Here is a 16,774-nt window from a genome sequence, read left to right as displayed (position 1 = left end):
ATGAAGAAAAAATGCACTAGTTAATATGAAAGGTACATAGTTATTCTACTTTGCGATGAATAATGGGATAAAATTATAGAAAATGCTAGGATAAATAGTTAAATAATTAAAAATAAAAACATTCTATTCAAAATATTAAAAATTTCTATTTTTGTGTTTTTTAATGTATTTTAACATGATTTCTAATAAAAATTTATTATTTTTGATTTTGTTACTCAAGTTGAATTTAAACATCTATAAATAATTATGCTTTTATTAAAAGAATATATATATATATATATAATATTTATTAAATAGTTATTTTTAGTTGTTTATCTTGAATCTTAAAGGTTAAAATTACTATTTTATATAATTTATTAATTCATTAATCAATAACCAAATAAGACCAAAATTATACTATATTTCGTGTGAAATTTAATTTTGGCATTAGTTTCAGCCATTAATATTTGGATTGCATCTCCCTGAAGATGCACGAGAGCCACAGCCTTTTTATTGGCCCGAAGACAAACAGGATAAGAGAGAGAGAGAAAGATACAGAATAGAGAGCAGACAAATTGGGCCGGTGTGGACAGCCCAAACGTTGTTTGACTTAGCCCAAGAAGATTGTGCTTCCTCTAACTTTCTCCCAAGCGCTCGAAGTATACCATCCTTCGTTATTGTTAGTGTGGCAGAGCTGTCGCCTCCATTCATAACTGCATGGTGAGATTCTCTCTCTCTCTCTCTCTCACACATTCTCGGTCTCTATCTCTGTCTTTTTTATTTAGGTTTTTGTATATTGCATTGCCAGGAACTTGAGTTTAATTACACATTGAATGGATACTTAGGGTTTAGGGTTTTGTAGCATTGCATCTGCCAAAACTGATATTGGGAAGCTCTCTAGCTCCGTGTATCATAGTGGAGTGATTTTGCTGGATATGTAGTAATGATAGTAAACAATTGGTTATTGGGACAACAGTTTCTACTTTGTGTTTATACACTTGAAACTGTTCTGATAATTCCTTGCGTTTGATGCACGACAATGGCTCTCTGTTTTTATAGAGGAACACTGGTATGGAATGAGCTTCGTGACTCGCCTTGGAACGTTGCTGCTGATTCTTGATTGTTTTCTTACTCTAATTTACATCTGAACTTTCTTCTGAGCGAAGTGATGGGTCTGGAAAAGGATCCTCGTATATTTTTAGATGTCTCAATTGATGGGGACCCTGTGGAAAGGATTTTTATTCAGGTAAGAAGCAAAGAAGAAAAATTCTGATTTAGTTTTGAAATGATATTTGAAGTTTTCCTCAGCATCCTATGTTGGTATGAATGTGCTCTTTTGAAATGGTGCAGCTTTTTGCCAGTATAGTTCCTAAAACAGCAGAAAATTTTCGGGCACTTTGTACAGGTACTTTAGATTGTTCAAATAACTGTCTGCTACCATAATTCTCATTTTTTAATAGTTTGGTTGTTGCTTGGGGAGCATGCACTTACTATGTGTATTGGGTAATGTGAGACTGTGGAGCTTCGTGTTGACCAAGAATATTTAGTTCATCAGTAAGGTAGAGACTAGGTTTATTGAGGGTTAGGAGGTTGTCTGCCTCGTGGATCAATTACCCTGTCTTGCTCAACTTATGGATATGTGGGAAGTGGGAGAGAATACTCAAACTTAAATATTTATGTGAACATGAGATACGTTTTTTGGTTGAATTATTGTCCCTCGAATTCAATTTATAGTCCTTTTGTCATTTGACTGACGTGAAGCACACATTCCTAATTCATCTGAAATGGTTTATATTGTACAGGGTAATCCTTGATTGAGAATTAGAAAAGAAAATGAAATATAGGCTTTACACTGGTTTTGGTATTTTATATATTTCCCAAGTTCACTGTTCCACATTAATGTTGAAGAAATAATCCTGCTCATTTTAAGTTTAATCTGCGGAAAAGTTGGGGGTGAAAGAACCAATGCTGTGTCAAAATCTTTATACATAATACCTTCATAGATCTTGTTTTTGTTGTTTCTTTATCAAGTTAAATATAATATTTTAGACGGTTTGTGTAAATGAGATACTAGTCGTATGTAATTCACCTATGGCAATACAGTTTACATGCAGTTCATGTGAATATCTTCTACCCTAAAAGTGTTAAATGATGTATATTCTGTAAATAATGCTGATTTTTTTTGCTTAAAAACTATTAAATGTGACTCTTGAAGTGATGGTATGCTTTCCTAGTCATTGATTCTTTAAACTTCACACTGTGCTTTTACGGTAATTGTTTGTAGGTGAGAAGGGCATTGGAGAATCGACTAGGAAACCTTTGCATTATAAAGGAACATGCTTTCATCGTATAATTAAAGGTTTTATGGCTCAAGTAAGTTTCCCTTCATGGTTATTCTATTCATGATTGTCATAAAGGGTGACCCAGTGATCCCACCTTGTGGGGTTTGAGGAAGGGTAGATGTGTACAGCCTTACCCACAAATGTGCAAGATTTGAACTCATGACCTTCCAAGTCATAAGCTAATTAGTAATTATGTAGGAGGGAATTTTTTATCTTGCATGTGAGTACTATGTCTAGGTGGGCAATTACCCAGTTGCACACTTAAAATATTAATATCTGTTTGTAAAGTTTTGCAGTAGTGAGGGTATTGACAGAATTTTTGGAGTATGCCATTTCTTTTGCTCTATTTCTGTAAAACATATTCAGTGTTTTATATAATTCATTTGTTTCAATTTACAATAATTCACCAATTTTTGTTCGTGTCCCAACAGGGTGGTGATTTTTCAAGGGGCAATGGTATGTGTTTTTGTTTCTGTTGGTTCTCAATTTGATCTGTAGTTCCTTTTTTGACTTCTCTAAGGAACAATCTCTGACTGTTTTACAGGCACAGGCGGGGAAAGTATTTATGGAGGAAAGTTTGCAGGTAAGTTTACATTTTATGAGGGAAGGGGTTTTATATATTTTACATGTAAGAAAAAAGACACAAAGTTTACTTACACATAGTTGACTGCTTTCATGATTAATCATTTGACTTTATGTGCAACTACTCCTTATTTGCAGATGAAAATTTCAAACTAACACATGATGGACCTGGCGTTCTTTCAATGGCTAATAGTGGTCCTAACACAAATGGATCTCAGTTCTTTATTACATTCAAGCGCCAACCTCATCTTGATGGGTATACAAGCTTTGAATGTTTTAGTTCAACTAATTTGATGTGCTTCAATCATATTGCACACCATTGTGACCATGCAATCTGCATTTTCTTTGTTAAGGTGGTGGGTTTTTTATCATAGTGTTTCACCCAATGTTGCAGGAAACATGTTGTTTTTGGAAAAGTTATCAAGGGAATCGACATTCTGAAGAAAATTGAGCAGGTGGGAACTTCTGATGGGAAACCCACCCAGCCAGTTAAAATTATTGATTGTGGTGAAGTCTCTGAAACAAAAGTTCAGCATACTGTTGAGAAGGAGAAAGGTACTTATGATTCAGATAGATATTGATGAATATATTGTAATCTTCATGTTGCTAAATGTAATTGCTTGTAATGTATATGAACTGCTCTCATTTTAGGGAAAAAGAGAAAGTCAAGGAAATCCCTAACTTCTGATGATAGTTCTGACAAAAAATCAAGGGGGAAAAGAAAAAAATCTTCCAAAGACTCAAGGAAGAGAAGGAGGAGATACTCATCATCTGATAGTGATAATGGTAGTGATAGTTACTCCTCAGATTCTGAATCAGATTCAGATTCGGATTCTGAATCAGATTCATCATATTCTGATTCCAGTTCCTCTGGTTATGGGAAACACCAGAAGAGTAGGAGGAATAGGCACAAGCATGAGAAGAAGAGGAAAAATGGACGAAAGCTGAGAAGGAGAAGCCAGCACAGTAAAAGTAGAAGACCAAGACACAAGTCCAGACGGTCTGATTATACCCTACCTTTAACTTGGTTTTTTTTCCCCTGTAATTTTCTGTAATACTTCCTTCCTCTGTAAGAATTTGCTTGGTCCTGCTTTAATTGAGTTACTTTCCTTTTTTTCAGGAGTTCAGATGATTCAAGTGATACAGAAAGTGATAGTTATAGTGATAGTAGTTCTGGTGATGAAAAAATTGAACGCCGTGCCTCTGGTCGTAAAACACGTGTTGACTATAAAGCACAAAGAAATCTAGGTATGCTGTTAATATAATTCTTATGATATGTCCTGCACCCTCTCATCGCTCCCTCTTTGTCAACAAATACTCTTAATGTGGTATGTGGGGGAGTAGGAGTATATTTGTGAATATGGTTATATTGATATTGCTGTCCAAGTTAATACTTGCTGATGCTACAGATGCAGGAAAGCAATCTTCTAGCCTTCCTCAACGAAGTCCGGCTATTCCAGAACAAAAGTTGGAGGATCCCAAGGTTAGAAGAACTGTGGACAAGCAATCACATGAAGAAGGTGAATTATCTCCAGAAAATGGAGCATTTCTGAATAATGGGCATGATACTCGAGCTGAATTTAGTAAACCTGCTAAGCAACATGCTAATTCCGATGATTCAAATCACAATAGGTTTTCCCTCTTGCTTTCTTAGCATCCATTTATTATCTTATGATATAAATTTTGATTCCTAAGCAACATCCTGGGATTTGATTACATCTCAACTTGTGCTAAGTTTGTGTGGTATCTGATTTATCCAGAGGTGGAAGTCCTGGGAGAAGTCCTGCTAGGAGTCCAACTAGGGATTCTACGGGGCTAAACCATGGACGTGCTTTGTTGTTGGCTAGTCCTGGTCAAAAGGCATCTGAACCTGCTGCCCCCAAACATAGTCAGCGATTTTCAAAGAGTCCTTCACCAAATGGCATGCCTAAGCGTATTAAAAAGGGCCGTGGCTTTACTGAGCGCTATGCATTTGCACGCAGATATCGAACTCCATCTCCAGAGCGATCTCCTCATACATATCGCTATGGTGATAGAAATATAAGAAGAAACTTTGACAGGTATGCTAATTGTCTACATGATTTTGTTAAACTGGAATATCTAAAGAATTGTTGGATATTGTTTTGACTTGTTACACGTGTGTTTGAAGAAACACTAGCTATAGAAGTTATTCTGAACGCTCACCACCCAGACGTTACCGAAGCCCACCAGCGGGCAGGAACCGTCCAAGGTTTGTCCTCCCTCATTTGTTTGAATCTGTTATGTGGTTAGATCTTCCTAATAATTCCTTCCATGCATAAATTGAGCATTTCCTTAATTCTATATAACTTGATATTTGCTCAAGTCAGTCCACATGCTGTGGCATGATAAATATTTCGTGTAAATAAATTTCCTTTGAATTGAAACTGCATTTTTTTTGTGCGCTTTTAGTTACCTTTGCCATTGTCTCATTTTACTTTGTAATTTTCATTCTAATACAATTAAGGGGCCATTTGTCTAAGGTTTATGTTAAGTGATTCTGTAATATAGTACATTTCTTTTAATTGAGAAAACACCTTTTCTTCAAAAAAGAAATTTAAAATAAACTAAAGCAAATGAACCCTAATTAATACACATACCACATTGTGTTTGTTTCGCAGAAATTTTTTAGTACCAAAAATTGAAAAGAAAATACACATGCGAGCTTAATTTCTTATCCTTGTATGTTTAGATACCAAGGCAGAAGAAGTCGGAGTAGGAGCATCTCCCGCAGTCCAGTGCGTGGCCGTATTAGGGACCGTGGCCGTAGCCGGAGTCCAATACGCAGTCTTAGCCCAGAAGACAGGCGGCCTCCCATTAGTGACAGATTAAAATCCCGACTTGGTCCCCGAAGTGATCAACGATCGGCAGACAGGGGTAGGTCAAAGTCCCATTCTAGGAGCAATGGCTCTTCTCGCTCCAGATCCCCTGATGCCACCCCACCAAAGCGATATGATAAAAGGACTTCTGTATCTCGAAGCAGGTCTAGATCTAGCTCTTCATCTGGACAAAAGGGTTTAGTTTCTTATGGAGATGCTAGTCCTGATTCTGGGCCCAGGTAGGTATTACGATGACTGGAAGCAAGACTCAATTTTCAATTGAAGCTGAAATTGCTATGCCTTCTATGACGAGTCTCAACAGGAGTTATGGTGGGCATCCATATATCCTTTGTGGAGTTCCTATGTTGATCCCGAATTCGGAGCCAGTTAAATATTGTGCATTAGCTTAAAAACGAGCATTCTATCATGTTAGCTCAACAAAGAGGTTATTGGTGCCAAAACCTGAATGATGCGCCTTAAATTGGATCTGATGTGTTTTGTCTCTATTATTTTTCGTAATACATTTTTTTTTTGTTAACAGCATTTTTACATTGAAATTCATCATTCCTGCTCAAATTAAAGAAAAGCTAGAACATTCTCGGCTTCAAAGTACCACATACCAATCATCGTGTGAGCTATATTCTATACAAGAGTAACAGTATTGAAATTGTAGGTTTTTCAAGCTAAGGAGGGAAATCACTTATTATCAATCATTTTTATTTTATTCAAATCTATTGGATCAGGTAGAATGCCAATTATCCTTGCGTGACCACTTCTATCATTATTCTCCCACAAGTCCGAATCCCTTTGAATTTATTTTGTTCTAAAGTTAGATGGCCGGCGATACTAATCCCTTTGCTAATCAGTGCCCAATTAATTTCTCCTCACAATCATTAATTTTTTTCGTCTACTCAGATTAAATTTCTTGGTCTTGATATCTGAGTTATTACGGATGCCTCAAGCTGACGCAAATTATATCTACTTATCCTGTCTTCGGCAACCGCTTGGAATGAGCGATTCGGAGAAAAATGGGAAGGGAGAAATTCAGGTAGTCATAAAATAATTTTGAAAATGAATGGAAATGATTAAAAGTTTACCTGATTATATCTCATTTTATTTCATTTATTGTGAAAAATGTAAATGATAAAATATTTTTTTCAAACTAAAAAAATTACTTTCTTTTTTCTCTCTAAACATGGTGAATTATTGGGTGAACATTACAAGCCTGAATTTTTGTATAATGTACTGAAGAAAAATGGCCTTCCCTAACAGGTTAAGCTAGTTTCAAAAATTGCTTGACAGTCCTTATACCAATTTACATAAAGCTATAATATGATTCTTAGGGTAGGCCCCACTGTCGTTTTTGTCAAACCAATTGTCAATGTTTAACAAGTAGTCTACAAACTTTATAATATTTAACAGGTTCAAAAGTTGAAATGACGGAGATAATTAAAATTACATCAGGTACAAGCCCTTCCTTCAGGCTAATAGTGCCACAAGTTTATGGTTTGCATTTTTGCTAGAGAGTAAGATAACTGGAACCTGGTTTTTATTACTAGCAGCCTCTTGTCCCCCCTAATTAGAACCAAATTCATGATCTTCCTTATTGATTGAAAGTAAAGGAAACAATTTCCAGGCACAAAAATATCCTTGAGTTGCTTCGTAGTACAATTGATTTGCACAGATAACAACAAACAACAACAACTTACAGGTGATTTGCAAAGATAAATTACCAAAAGTTTCGTTAGACAATCGGCGAATTTGCATGGAATCTTAATTTTATTTTGATCGAATTATTCAACTTAGTTCATACTAGATTTTAATTTAAAAAAGAGAGCACTTTAACTTACATTATGCATAGGTTCTATTTCCTGGTAAACCCAAAAATAAATTACAAGTCTAAGTGGATGTCTGGATCAACCTAGAAAAAACTTTCAATAGAAAGTTTTATCATCTTAGAAAAAAACGGTTATTTGTTTACACACACCTAAAAAAGCTATACTCAAACATGCTCTTAAGTCTTAATTTTGTTAACTTGTGGCTGTTTGAGAGAGAAGCAAGAAATCGAAAGCACGAAAAGAACCTGCCCTGAACTATGAATTTCTTTCCTCTGTGATCATAGTTGCACGACCAGGGTGTCCTGCTAGATAGTAATTTGTCAAGATTAACCCTTTATGTACTCATTATGTCTGCTAGAACACAGCTTTCCTAAGTAGCTTTTTTGTACCTTAAATGCTCTCAAAACAAAGATATTTTGGACTTTACAGACTACAAATCTCAATTTTCAGGCATTTTTATTTAAATATTGTTAATTAAAAAACGATTTATCAAATTAGGGTATATTTGAAACAAATTACCTGTCTAGGGTGGAGGTGCCAACGTGACAAAAACGTTTCGCAAAAAGTGCTGGCAAAATTAAATTTTTTTAATAAATTTCACCAACAGAATAGCAAAATTAATTAAAAAGCGACACATGTCATGCTGTGGTAAATTTCGTAAAAGTAATGGCAAAATTATTTTATATTTTTGCCACAATTTTAACGAAACAGCGAGCCCTACCAGGTTTCATATCTGGGGTATAATTAGCAAAACCAATGTAGAAATTCTTTGTCATTTTCGCCACAAGATTAGCAAAACAGGGGGCACCACGTGTCAAAATCTAGAAATATTTTTGCAATAGTAATGGCAAAATTATTTGATAATTTCATCATAAAATTAGAAAAACAGAGGGGGGAATTTTGCACTTTTGGTGGCAAAATTTTTTTCTACTTACCAAATCCGCAAATGATTTGGCGAAACCTGATTTATATATACGGTTGTGTGCTTCACCGAGACTCATTTATCTTCGAAGAAGAGGAAGCCAAAAAAAATTCAAGTTAGTTTTATTTAATAAATTTGAAATTTTTATTTATATTTTTATTCTAAAATTTAATTATATATTTGTTGTTGTTAAATTTTCTAATTATGATATTTGTTATTGTTTAGTTAACAAATGGGAGTATCAAATTATTTATAATTTGTTTAAAATTAAATGTTAAATAAAGTTTATTTATAAAAATGCAGGATGAGTGGGATTATTATTATTATATATTAGAATGGTAGAATATATGAAAGAAATGAAGAAGTGAGCTTTGATGAAAGTAAGAAAGTGATTCAGATAAAGTAAGGAATAAGTTTTGAAGCGTTGAAAAGAAAAATTCGTTTGAAACTTAATCTTAATCATAATCAAGTAATATCTAGATTAATTTCTCGTTTTTTGATTGATGAAAATATTAGACAGTATACAGCTTTGGATATATGTGATGATGAAAATATTGATTGCATGATAAGTGCATTTCAACAGTAATCTGATAGAAATGTTATTGAGTTGTATGTATATATTGTTGTTGGTGAAAGTTCATCAATGCCATTGCAGATGATGAATTTAAATTTATCAATTTCACAATAAAATGATAATACTTTTGTGAGTCGTGATCCTAATGAAGGTAAAATTTATTATGTTGTAATATTTTATTATTAATATATGTAATTGTTTGTATTAAAAGTTATATTTTTTTGCTATAAAAGAGTTAGAAATGATGTTGATAAAGATAATGAAGAATCAGATTATGATAGTTACACTGATGGATATGATGTAGCACAAATTTCTTTAAACAGTTCTTCTTCTACTGATGTTGAAGGGGGGTTTCATTCTAACTTAAATATACAAATAAACGAGAATTTAGGAGGTAATGTGAAATATTGTAAAAAAAATTATTTTTAGTGTTATTGGTAAATATTAATGGTAAAGAATTTTGCAAAAAATAATGTAGGAGATACTGTAATTCTTAGTTACTCCATAATATAAGTATATTAATTGGGAATATCCTGATGAAGAAATGAATGAACAACAATGTGAAGAAGTCAATTCATGGGTTGAAGGAGATCCATTATTCGTTGGGTTATTATTTGAAAGTAAAGAAGAAGTGAAAAATGCATTAAAACATTACGCAATGAAGATTCATCAAAGTTATTTTGTGGCTAAGTCAAAACTGACATGTTTGTATGTTAAATGCTTAAACCATACATCTAGTTGTCCATAGAGAGTGAGGGCATCATTGGTGAAGAATTTGTCCAAGTGAAAAATAACGAGGTGGGGTGGTTCACATACATGTGTTAATCTTAGCATTTCTCAAGATCATCAAAAGCTAGATTCTGATTTAATTTGTTCATGCATCCTTGGTAAGACAAATTTTTGTATATGTTTTTTAATTTTTTTACAATTACATTGTTATTAACTAGACCAATTGAATTTTATGTAGGAATGGTGAATGAAGAACTGTTGATACAAATTTCATTGATTCAAGAGCAAATTTGTTCTCAATTTAGATACAAAATTTCATATAAAAAAGCTTGGAAGGCGAAGCAAAAAGCCATTGTAAAAGTATTTGATGACTGGGATGAATCATATGCTGCCTTGCCAAATTGGTTAAAATACATGCAATTACATGCTCCTGGATCTGTTTATAAAATTGAAACGAAAGAGTATGTGACTAGTCATCAAGTAGATAACAGATTTAGAGTATTTGAACGGGTATTCTAGTCATTTAAACAATGTCAAGAAGTTTTTAAATTCTGCAAACCTATATTACAAGTGGATAGGACGTTCTTATATGGTAAGTATCATCATACATTGCTCATTGCAATAACTCAAGATGGAAACAATTGTGTACTTCCAATAACTTTTGCAATTGTTGAAGGAGAAACCTTGTTAGCATGGGAATGGTTTTTGGCATTGATTTATTTGCATGTTACTGATAAGTCAGAGATTTGTTTGATATCAAATAGGCATCAAAGTATAAAAGGAGCTGTCCCAAGTCCACACATTGGGTGGCAACTTTCAAATGCATATCATGTATATTGCATTCGTCATATTGCCAGCAACTTTAATCACCGATTTAAAAATATAGCATTGAATAAAGACCTCATCAAATTAGGTATATAATGGTTTTTTTCCATAATAATATTTATGTTACACTTAATTGAATGCTTAGCCACATTGATGTAAGGTTTTGTAATGTCAATTTAAACAACTATTTTAGCAAATAAGTAAGCTTTATTACCTCATCACGTGCTCGACGATCAAAGATATATCTATAGAACTGTACATCTTTCTTTTCCTTCTTGTTCCTTCTGATACTCATCTGCAAGTTATGTTTAACAAAAATATTAGGGTTTCGATAAATAACATTTTATATAATATATGCATAGACAGACAATAACAATAATAATAAAAACTTACCTGACACCATATGGAAGATAGAGACGTGTATGGGGGGATTGCTAGGTGCTATTTGAGGAAATCTATTCCAAGCCCACATCACAATCAACGTAGCAAGTCCTCCAATAGCAACACGGTCAATGTTGGTAGCCATGCATAACTCTCAGTACAAATAACCTAGAACTGCAGAACTCCAACTATATTGACCGGTCACCTCAAAATCTTCAAGTAAAGGCAAATACCTCCCAGATACCCTACTGCTAGAGTGATCAGGAAGCATGAACCCTCCAATGAGCCTCAATATTTATGCCCTAACTAATCGAGTTATCTGTAGCTGACTGTGATTATGCATAGCAATATGACTGAAGTGCTCGTCCAACCAGCTCATTTTCAAAAAACTTCCTACAAAATGCTTAGGTCCTAGTCTAATACCTAGGCTGTCTTCCACAATCTGCGCCCAATCACCTCCAGTGGGTGCTATAACTGGTCTCCCATCTATGCGTCATCCTAAGAGGATAGTAACATCCCGAAGAATAATAATACACTCTCCAGGGGGCATGTGAAATGTATGTGTCTAAGGCCTCCACCTCTCCACTAATGCAGTAATCAACCCCACGTCTATGGAAAACTGGGACAAGTTAGTCACTTCAATAAACCCTGCTAATTTCATATGCGAAACAATTTCTTCAGGAACACCCTCTAGTCCACAAGAATATTTTGACTCTTCCTGACCCTCAACATCGGGTGATCACGTCCATCCCAAATATGTTCAGAAACATAAATACTTTGAAATCGAAGAAATGATGGATCTTCTGGGCCAGGATTAATAACCCTACTCTGTCATAAAGATGATGTCATATATACAAAAAAAAACATATTAGTACTACTAATTTTTTATTTCAATAATACTAATTCATTATTTTCTAACATAATTTAGAATACATACTTTATATTACATTTACATTAAAAAATATTTTAATATCACTAATGTTATATTACATTCAATAATACTAAAATTTATATAAATAATGTTACCTTTTTTTAATTAAAAAAAACTTTACTATTTACATATAATTCATTTTTAAAATTTCTTTAATTAATTTTTTAAATTTTTTTTTATCATATATTCATTCTAAATCTACAATAATTGTATCATAACAAAATCTAAATATCTAAATTATACTCAAATTAATAAATGGGTGTAAAACTTAATTATTACAATTAAACTAAATAAAAAAATGTTTACACTAAAATTTACATAAATAATGTTACGTTTTTTAAGGAAATAAATCTTTTTATTTACATACAAATTATTTTCTATTTTAAATAATTACAATTTATACATGAGCTTTATACAATTTTTACATTATACTTAAATTAATAAGTAAGTTTAAATTTTTTTATTACAATGAAACTAAATAAAAAAATTATATAATTATAGAATTATATTATTTTATTTAACTTTTTTTGTAATTTTCCTATTCTTATAAATATATAACTAATATAATATGATTAATAATATTATACAAATATATTATATATAATTAAATTTAAATAATGTATATTACAGATATATTTATAATATTACATTTTAAAAACTTGTAACAAAATAATAAAAAATTATTTTAAAATACAAAATTTTATTACTAACCTTAATAAACATTCAGCCTAATTTTTTTATCACACTTCACCCACATGCATAAAATTAAAAAAAATTAAAGATTTAATTTTTTCAAACTATCAGATTTTCAATAAATATATAAAACAAAAAATAATAATATAAAAATAAAATTAATGATTATTACCTCTAATAAACGTGTAAAATTTGAGACGTTTTAGCACAAAAAATGCAAAAAGCAAATGAGAAATGCAATGAGAATTTTAAGAGAGAGGAGGATGCTAACGACAAAGAAGAAGAAATGAGAAACATATTTGGGGGAGAAGAGGAAGAAGGACGGGGACGGTCTCTAAACAGCCGTACACATGTCTATCACTAATTAGTCACGAAATGGGTATGATATACTCACGTGTCCAAAATGCTCCTCAACCGTTCATTTTAAATTTTTTTATTTAATTTATGACTTTCATGTTTTCTTTGGCAAAACACAGCATCGTGACCGTCACATGTCTCTTTCCTATTGGTTTCGTTCTAGTGGTGGTGAAACTTAAAGTCAATTTCGCATTTTAACTAGCGAAACTATTCATTTTCTGACACGTGATTTGATCCTATTTGTTTCACGTTTTATATAGCGAAATTAATTAATAAATATTTTAAATTAATTTCTATTTCGTCAGTCGCTGTGGCAAAAATTATGTACACATGACAAATTCACTCCAAACAAGAAAATTATTTCAGATATACCCTAACTTGATAAATTATTTTTTAATTAACAATATTTAAATAAAAATGCCCAATTTTCTATTACTCATTTGTGTCATCGTTTAGAATTTTTTTGGGATTACCGAAGACATTTTATGATTTATGCACGCGGGGTCCAACTTGAAAAGCACTTAACATACATGATGTTCAGGGAACCGAAAGGCACAAACAGACGGACAAAAAAGGCACTTTTCCTAAAAATTTTTTAATCTTATTTTTTCTATAGAAAAAAAAAAACCGCTTATTCATTATCATGAAGCACTTTTCGTAAAGGGTTTTGAAAAATGCTTACCACTCACAAATCACAACCTATCAACAAGTCCGTCTTGAATCTTAACCGTGGAAGCAAACGCTTCCCGTCTTTATAGAGCTTCCTAGTTTAATGGTGTCAAGTTTAAAGGATTTAATTATAAAAATTTAATTAAAAGTTTTTAATCTATAAGGGCTTGATTAAAAATCTAATAAAAGTACAGGAACTAACTGATTAATTTTATTTGAATCAAATTTTATTATGAAAATTAATTTAATCACTATTAATTTAAATATGAAAATAAAAAACAACAATCATCAAAATAAGCATTAATTTTAATTAAAAAATAATACTAATTATATTTATAGTCCTTTATTTAAAATTTATCCTAATTATTATTTTTAGCTGTACTCGTACTAACATGTCGGCCACTTTTTTTCTTACGATGAAACAAACTTAATGCAGAAGAGATTTTCCTTTCTTTTTTTTTGGTAAAGATGCAGAAGGGATTTTAACAAAGAGAAGACAAATCAGTATGAAATATAAACACTGTTATTGATATTTAATACCCGCCTTTATTATATTAAAATTGTTTATTATTTATAAAAAAATATTTTTTTCCTTAGAAAAAGAAAAGACAAAACAATTGCATTTTTTTAGGGTCGTGATTTCATTGTTTTATTTGAAACATCTAAATTTAGATTTAAAAAAATGATAAGAAAGTAAAAAAGAATGCTTTAGCACGAGAATCACATGAAATTCTCTCTTTTAACTAATATTCTTTTTTTTTTTAACCAAATAAATATATGTTACGGTTATTGTTTATATATTTATTTATTATAAAATACAGGCATCTTAAAAATATACTATAAAACATAAAAGATATCTAAAAATATCTATCCTAACCAGCCCAAAACATTTTCCATATACCATATAGGCCAGTTGCTTATACACTTTTTTTAAGCGTAACGCGCATTGATACAACATTATTTATGTGTTCATTTAATTTAATGCTGAGTAGAATTATTTTTAATAAAATACATTTTAAAGCATAAAATATAATTAAAATATACTTGTATGTTAAAATTAATTTTGCAAAACAAACAAGGCCTACAAACTCGGATCTGGATTCAGTGCAATTTCATCAAATTGTTTTACGTGTTTTTATATTTTCGCTTAAGTTCATGTATTTTTACTTAAGTAAAAATACAAATTTTTATCTAAATGCACGCCGAAACTGCACTGGATCCAGCTTCTACAAACTCAATCAAAAGGCAACAACAACTTATTTATTACCCGAGTAAACAGAAAAAGAAAAGTATGCAATCCTAAAAGGAAGGGGAACAAGAAAAACAAATTTTGAATAATACAAAACAGAAACCGAGGAAAGGATAGAGGAGTGGAGCTGAGAGTGAAGAAGACCTTTTGTTTCTGAGGAAGTGGGAGATTTTTAAGGTTGTACGGAATAAGTGTGTTTTGAATGGTTACTTTACTATTGTCGTGTTTTGCTGTTGTTGCTGTGTTTAATTTAGATCTCTCATCTTCAAAGAGGAGTGGGAATTTTGCTGCATGATTCCCTCTCACTAATAATGGCTTCTGTTCAACCATTGCCAACTGATAAAAGAGGTAAGCATCGGATTGTGGCAGAATTGAAGCGTCTCCACCAAGATTCCAAATTTCTTGAGGTTCACTTTCTTTTCTTTCTTCTATCGTATACATAAATTCCCTTTGTTCCCATTCTTACTGTATTTGTGTAAAGATGTTAAATTTATGCTGAGTCTTTGTTTAACGTGGTATTTGGGAGCTCCCCATTTTTTATCTGGTTACTGGGTTGGCAAATTCTTCCCCCCAGTTGAGAAAAAAGAATAAATAATAATTTTGATGCATAATGCAATTATCATTCCGTTATACATGGAAAATTGAGGTCATTCCAAAATACTTGTTTTAAGTTGAAGTATGTTGTGAACCGTGTCCATCTTTTTTTAGAAAATATTAATTTCAATTGAGTTTAATCAATTAATATAATAGATACATTTTTTCCCAATAAAATTTTGTTATATTTCATAGTTGAACTCACGAAATTGAGAGAAGAAGGAAGAAAGCCTAAAAGAGAGGAAAGTTTTGAAAACTGACCATATATTGCTTTGCTTTTCTAATCGCCTAAATCAACTACTGTTAAACTTCACTTGTCTTTCTATCTTACCCCTGTCACTGTATTTGCTCATTCCTGATCCATTCTCTTTCTGTGAACACTATGCAGGAAGAGCTGGAGGAGCTCGAGAAAACAGAAAATGTGTCAACCATCTGCATGGAGTCAGTATTGAACTTTTTTTTATTTATTGTTTTTTCTCTTCTATGGGTACCAAGAATTAAGAAAATTCTGATAAAATTATTGTGGGGGGATTTTAAATGGCCACATATCCGATATCTGAAATAGATGAATTATTCTAGGCCCATTTACAAATATAAATCGTTTGTAAGAATTTCTCATTTATGTATATGATATATCCATTGTTGACTTGTGGGTTGTAAAGCATGGTTTTATTAGCATGTGCTACAATATAATTTATATGGCTTAATTTGATTCTAAGTAGCTTTCTCTTACAAGAGATGAGATTATATGGCTTAAGCAAATTTGCTTGACACATCGCAGTTTGTTGCAAAACATGGAAAGTAGACCTGATCCGCTGCTCCCTGAGTAAGCTGTGTTACCTACATGTTTCTTCTGTATCTTGTTATTTATTGAAAATAACAACTTATCACATACTTTATTACATTAATAAAATTAAATGTTGCAATTTTTAATAAAATTTTATTGTTTTTTAATATGTGTCATTGGACACTGGACATACCTTAGAAAAAATTATTTAAAATTATAACATTATTTAAATTATTATTTATAATTCATAATCATTATTTTCCAACAACAGAATACATGGACCTGTAAACCTGTTATGGGATAGATGGTTTGAAGGGCCTCAGGATCCACACGCTTGTAGATGTTGGATACTCTGATCTGAAGCACTTAAGTTGTCTTGAGGCACAATAGTATGGAACTCGAAGAAATGTTTGATGACATTCTATACCATGTATACTATTCTTTAATGGATCATTGGTTTATTACAGGTGAGATAAGATGTTACT

At 32.0% G+C, this 16,774-nt stretch overlaps 2 protein-coding genes across 5 annotated transcripts; both read left to right on the top strand.

Annotated features, from left to right (window-relative positions):
• Positions 1–583: 583 nt before the first annotated feature.
• On the top strand, positions 584–6,358 carry LOC113863671 (peptidyl-prolyl cis-trans isomerase CYP63). Of its 4 annotated transcripts, none has more exons than XR_003504556.1 (14): positions 584–699; positions 1,039–1,225; positions 1,330–1,384; positions 2,264–2,352; positions 2,753–2,777; positions 2,866–2,904; positions 3,042–3,159; positions 3,298–3,458; positions 3,555–3,903; positions 4,024–4,151; positions 4,313–4,423; positions 4,664–4,963; positions 5,053–5,133; positions 5,614–6,300. XR_003504556.1 is itself a non-coding variant. In XM_027497321.1 (14 exons), exons 2-14 carry the CDS (start codon positions 1,148–1,150, stop codon positions 5,981–5,983), a joined length of 2,016 nt encoding a protein of 671 aa, XP_027353122.1. In that variant the 5' UTR covers positions 584–699; positions 1,039–1,147; the 3' UTR covers positions 5,984–6,345. The 4 variants fall into 4 exon arrangements, 3 of the variants coding, with proteins under 3 accessions (XP_027353122.1, XP_027353124.1, XP_027353123.1); XM_027497321.1 differs by having other exon boundaries at positions 4,313–4,535; positions 5,614–6,345; XM_027497323.1 differs by having other exon boundaries at positions 645–699; positions 1,341–1,384; positions 2,753–2,904; positions 4,313–4,535; positions 5,614–6,311.
• An 8,843-nt stretch (positions 6,359–15,201) lies between these two features.
• LOC113863731 (guanine nucleotide-binding protein subunit gamma 2-like) lies at positions 15,202–16,683 on the top strand. The gene is made up of 4 exons (XM_027497409.1): positions 15,202–15,315; positions 15,891–15,943; positions 16,284–16,328; positions 16,561–16,683. Exons 1-4 carry the CDS (start codon positions 15,220–15,222, stop codon positions 16,643–16,645), a joined length of 279 nt encoding a protein of 92 aa, XP_027353210.1. The 5' UTR covers positions 15,202–15,219; the 3' UTR covers positions 16,646–16,683.
• Positions 16,684–16,774: the final 91 nt, after the last annotated feature.

Source organism: Abrus precatorius, unplaced genomic scaffold (genome assembly GCF_003935025.1).
Source record: "Abrus precatorius isolate BTA unplaced genomic scaffold, Abrus_2018 Scaffold3, whole genome shotgun sequence".
Lineage (NCBI taxonomy): Eukaryota > Viridiplantae > Streptophyta > Magnoliopsida > Fabales > Fabaceae > Abrus > Abrus precatorius.
The sequence above is the reverse complement of the archived record's forward strand: the minus strand, read 5'-3'. Positions and strand labels throughout refer to the sequence as shown.

Coding starts and splice junctions, on each gene's coding strand:
- LOC113863671 (XM_027497322.1), top strand. CDS start 1,148: ATGGGTCTGGAAAAGGATCCTCGTATATTTTTAGATGTCTCAATTGAT. Junction 2,353..2,752: donor TTAAAGGTTTTATGGCTCAA/GTAAGTTTCCCT, acceptor GTGTCCCAACAG/GGTGGTGATTTTTCAAGGGG. Junction 4,536..4,663: donor GATGATTCAAATCACAATAG/GTTTTCCCTCTT, acceptor TGATTTATCCAG/AGGTGGAAGTCCTGGGAGAA.
- LOC113863731 (XM_027497409.1), top strand. CDS start 15,220: ATGGCTTCTGTTCAACCATTGCCAACTGATAAAAGAGGTAAGCATCGG. Junction 15,316..15,890: donor AAGATTCCAAATTTCTTGAG/GTTCACTTTCTT, acceptor AACACTATGCAG/GAAGAGCTGGAGGAGCTCGA. Junction 16,329..16,560: donor CCTGATCCGCTGCTCCCTGA/GTAAGCTGTGTT, acceptor TTCCAACAACAG/AATACATGGACCTGTAAACC.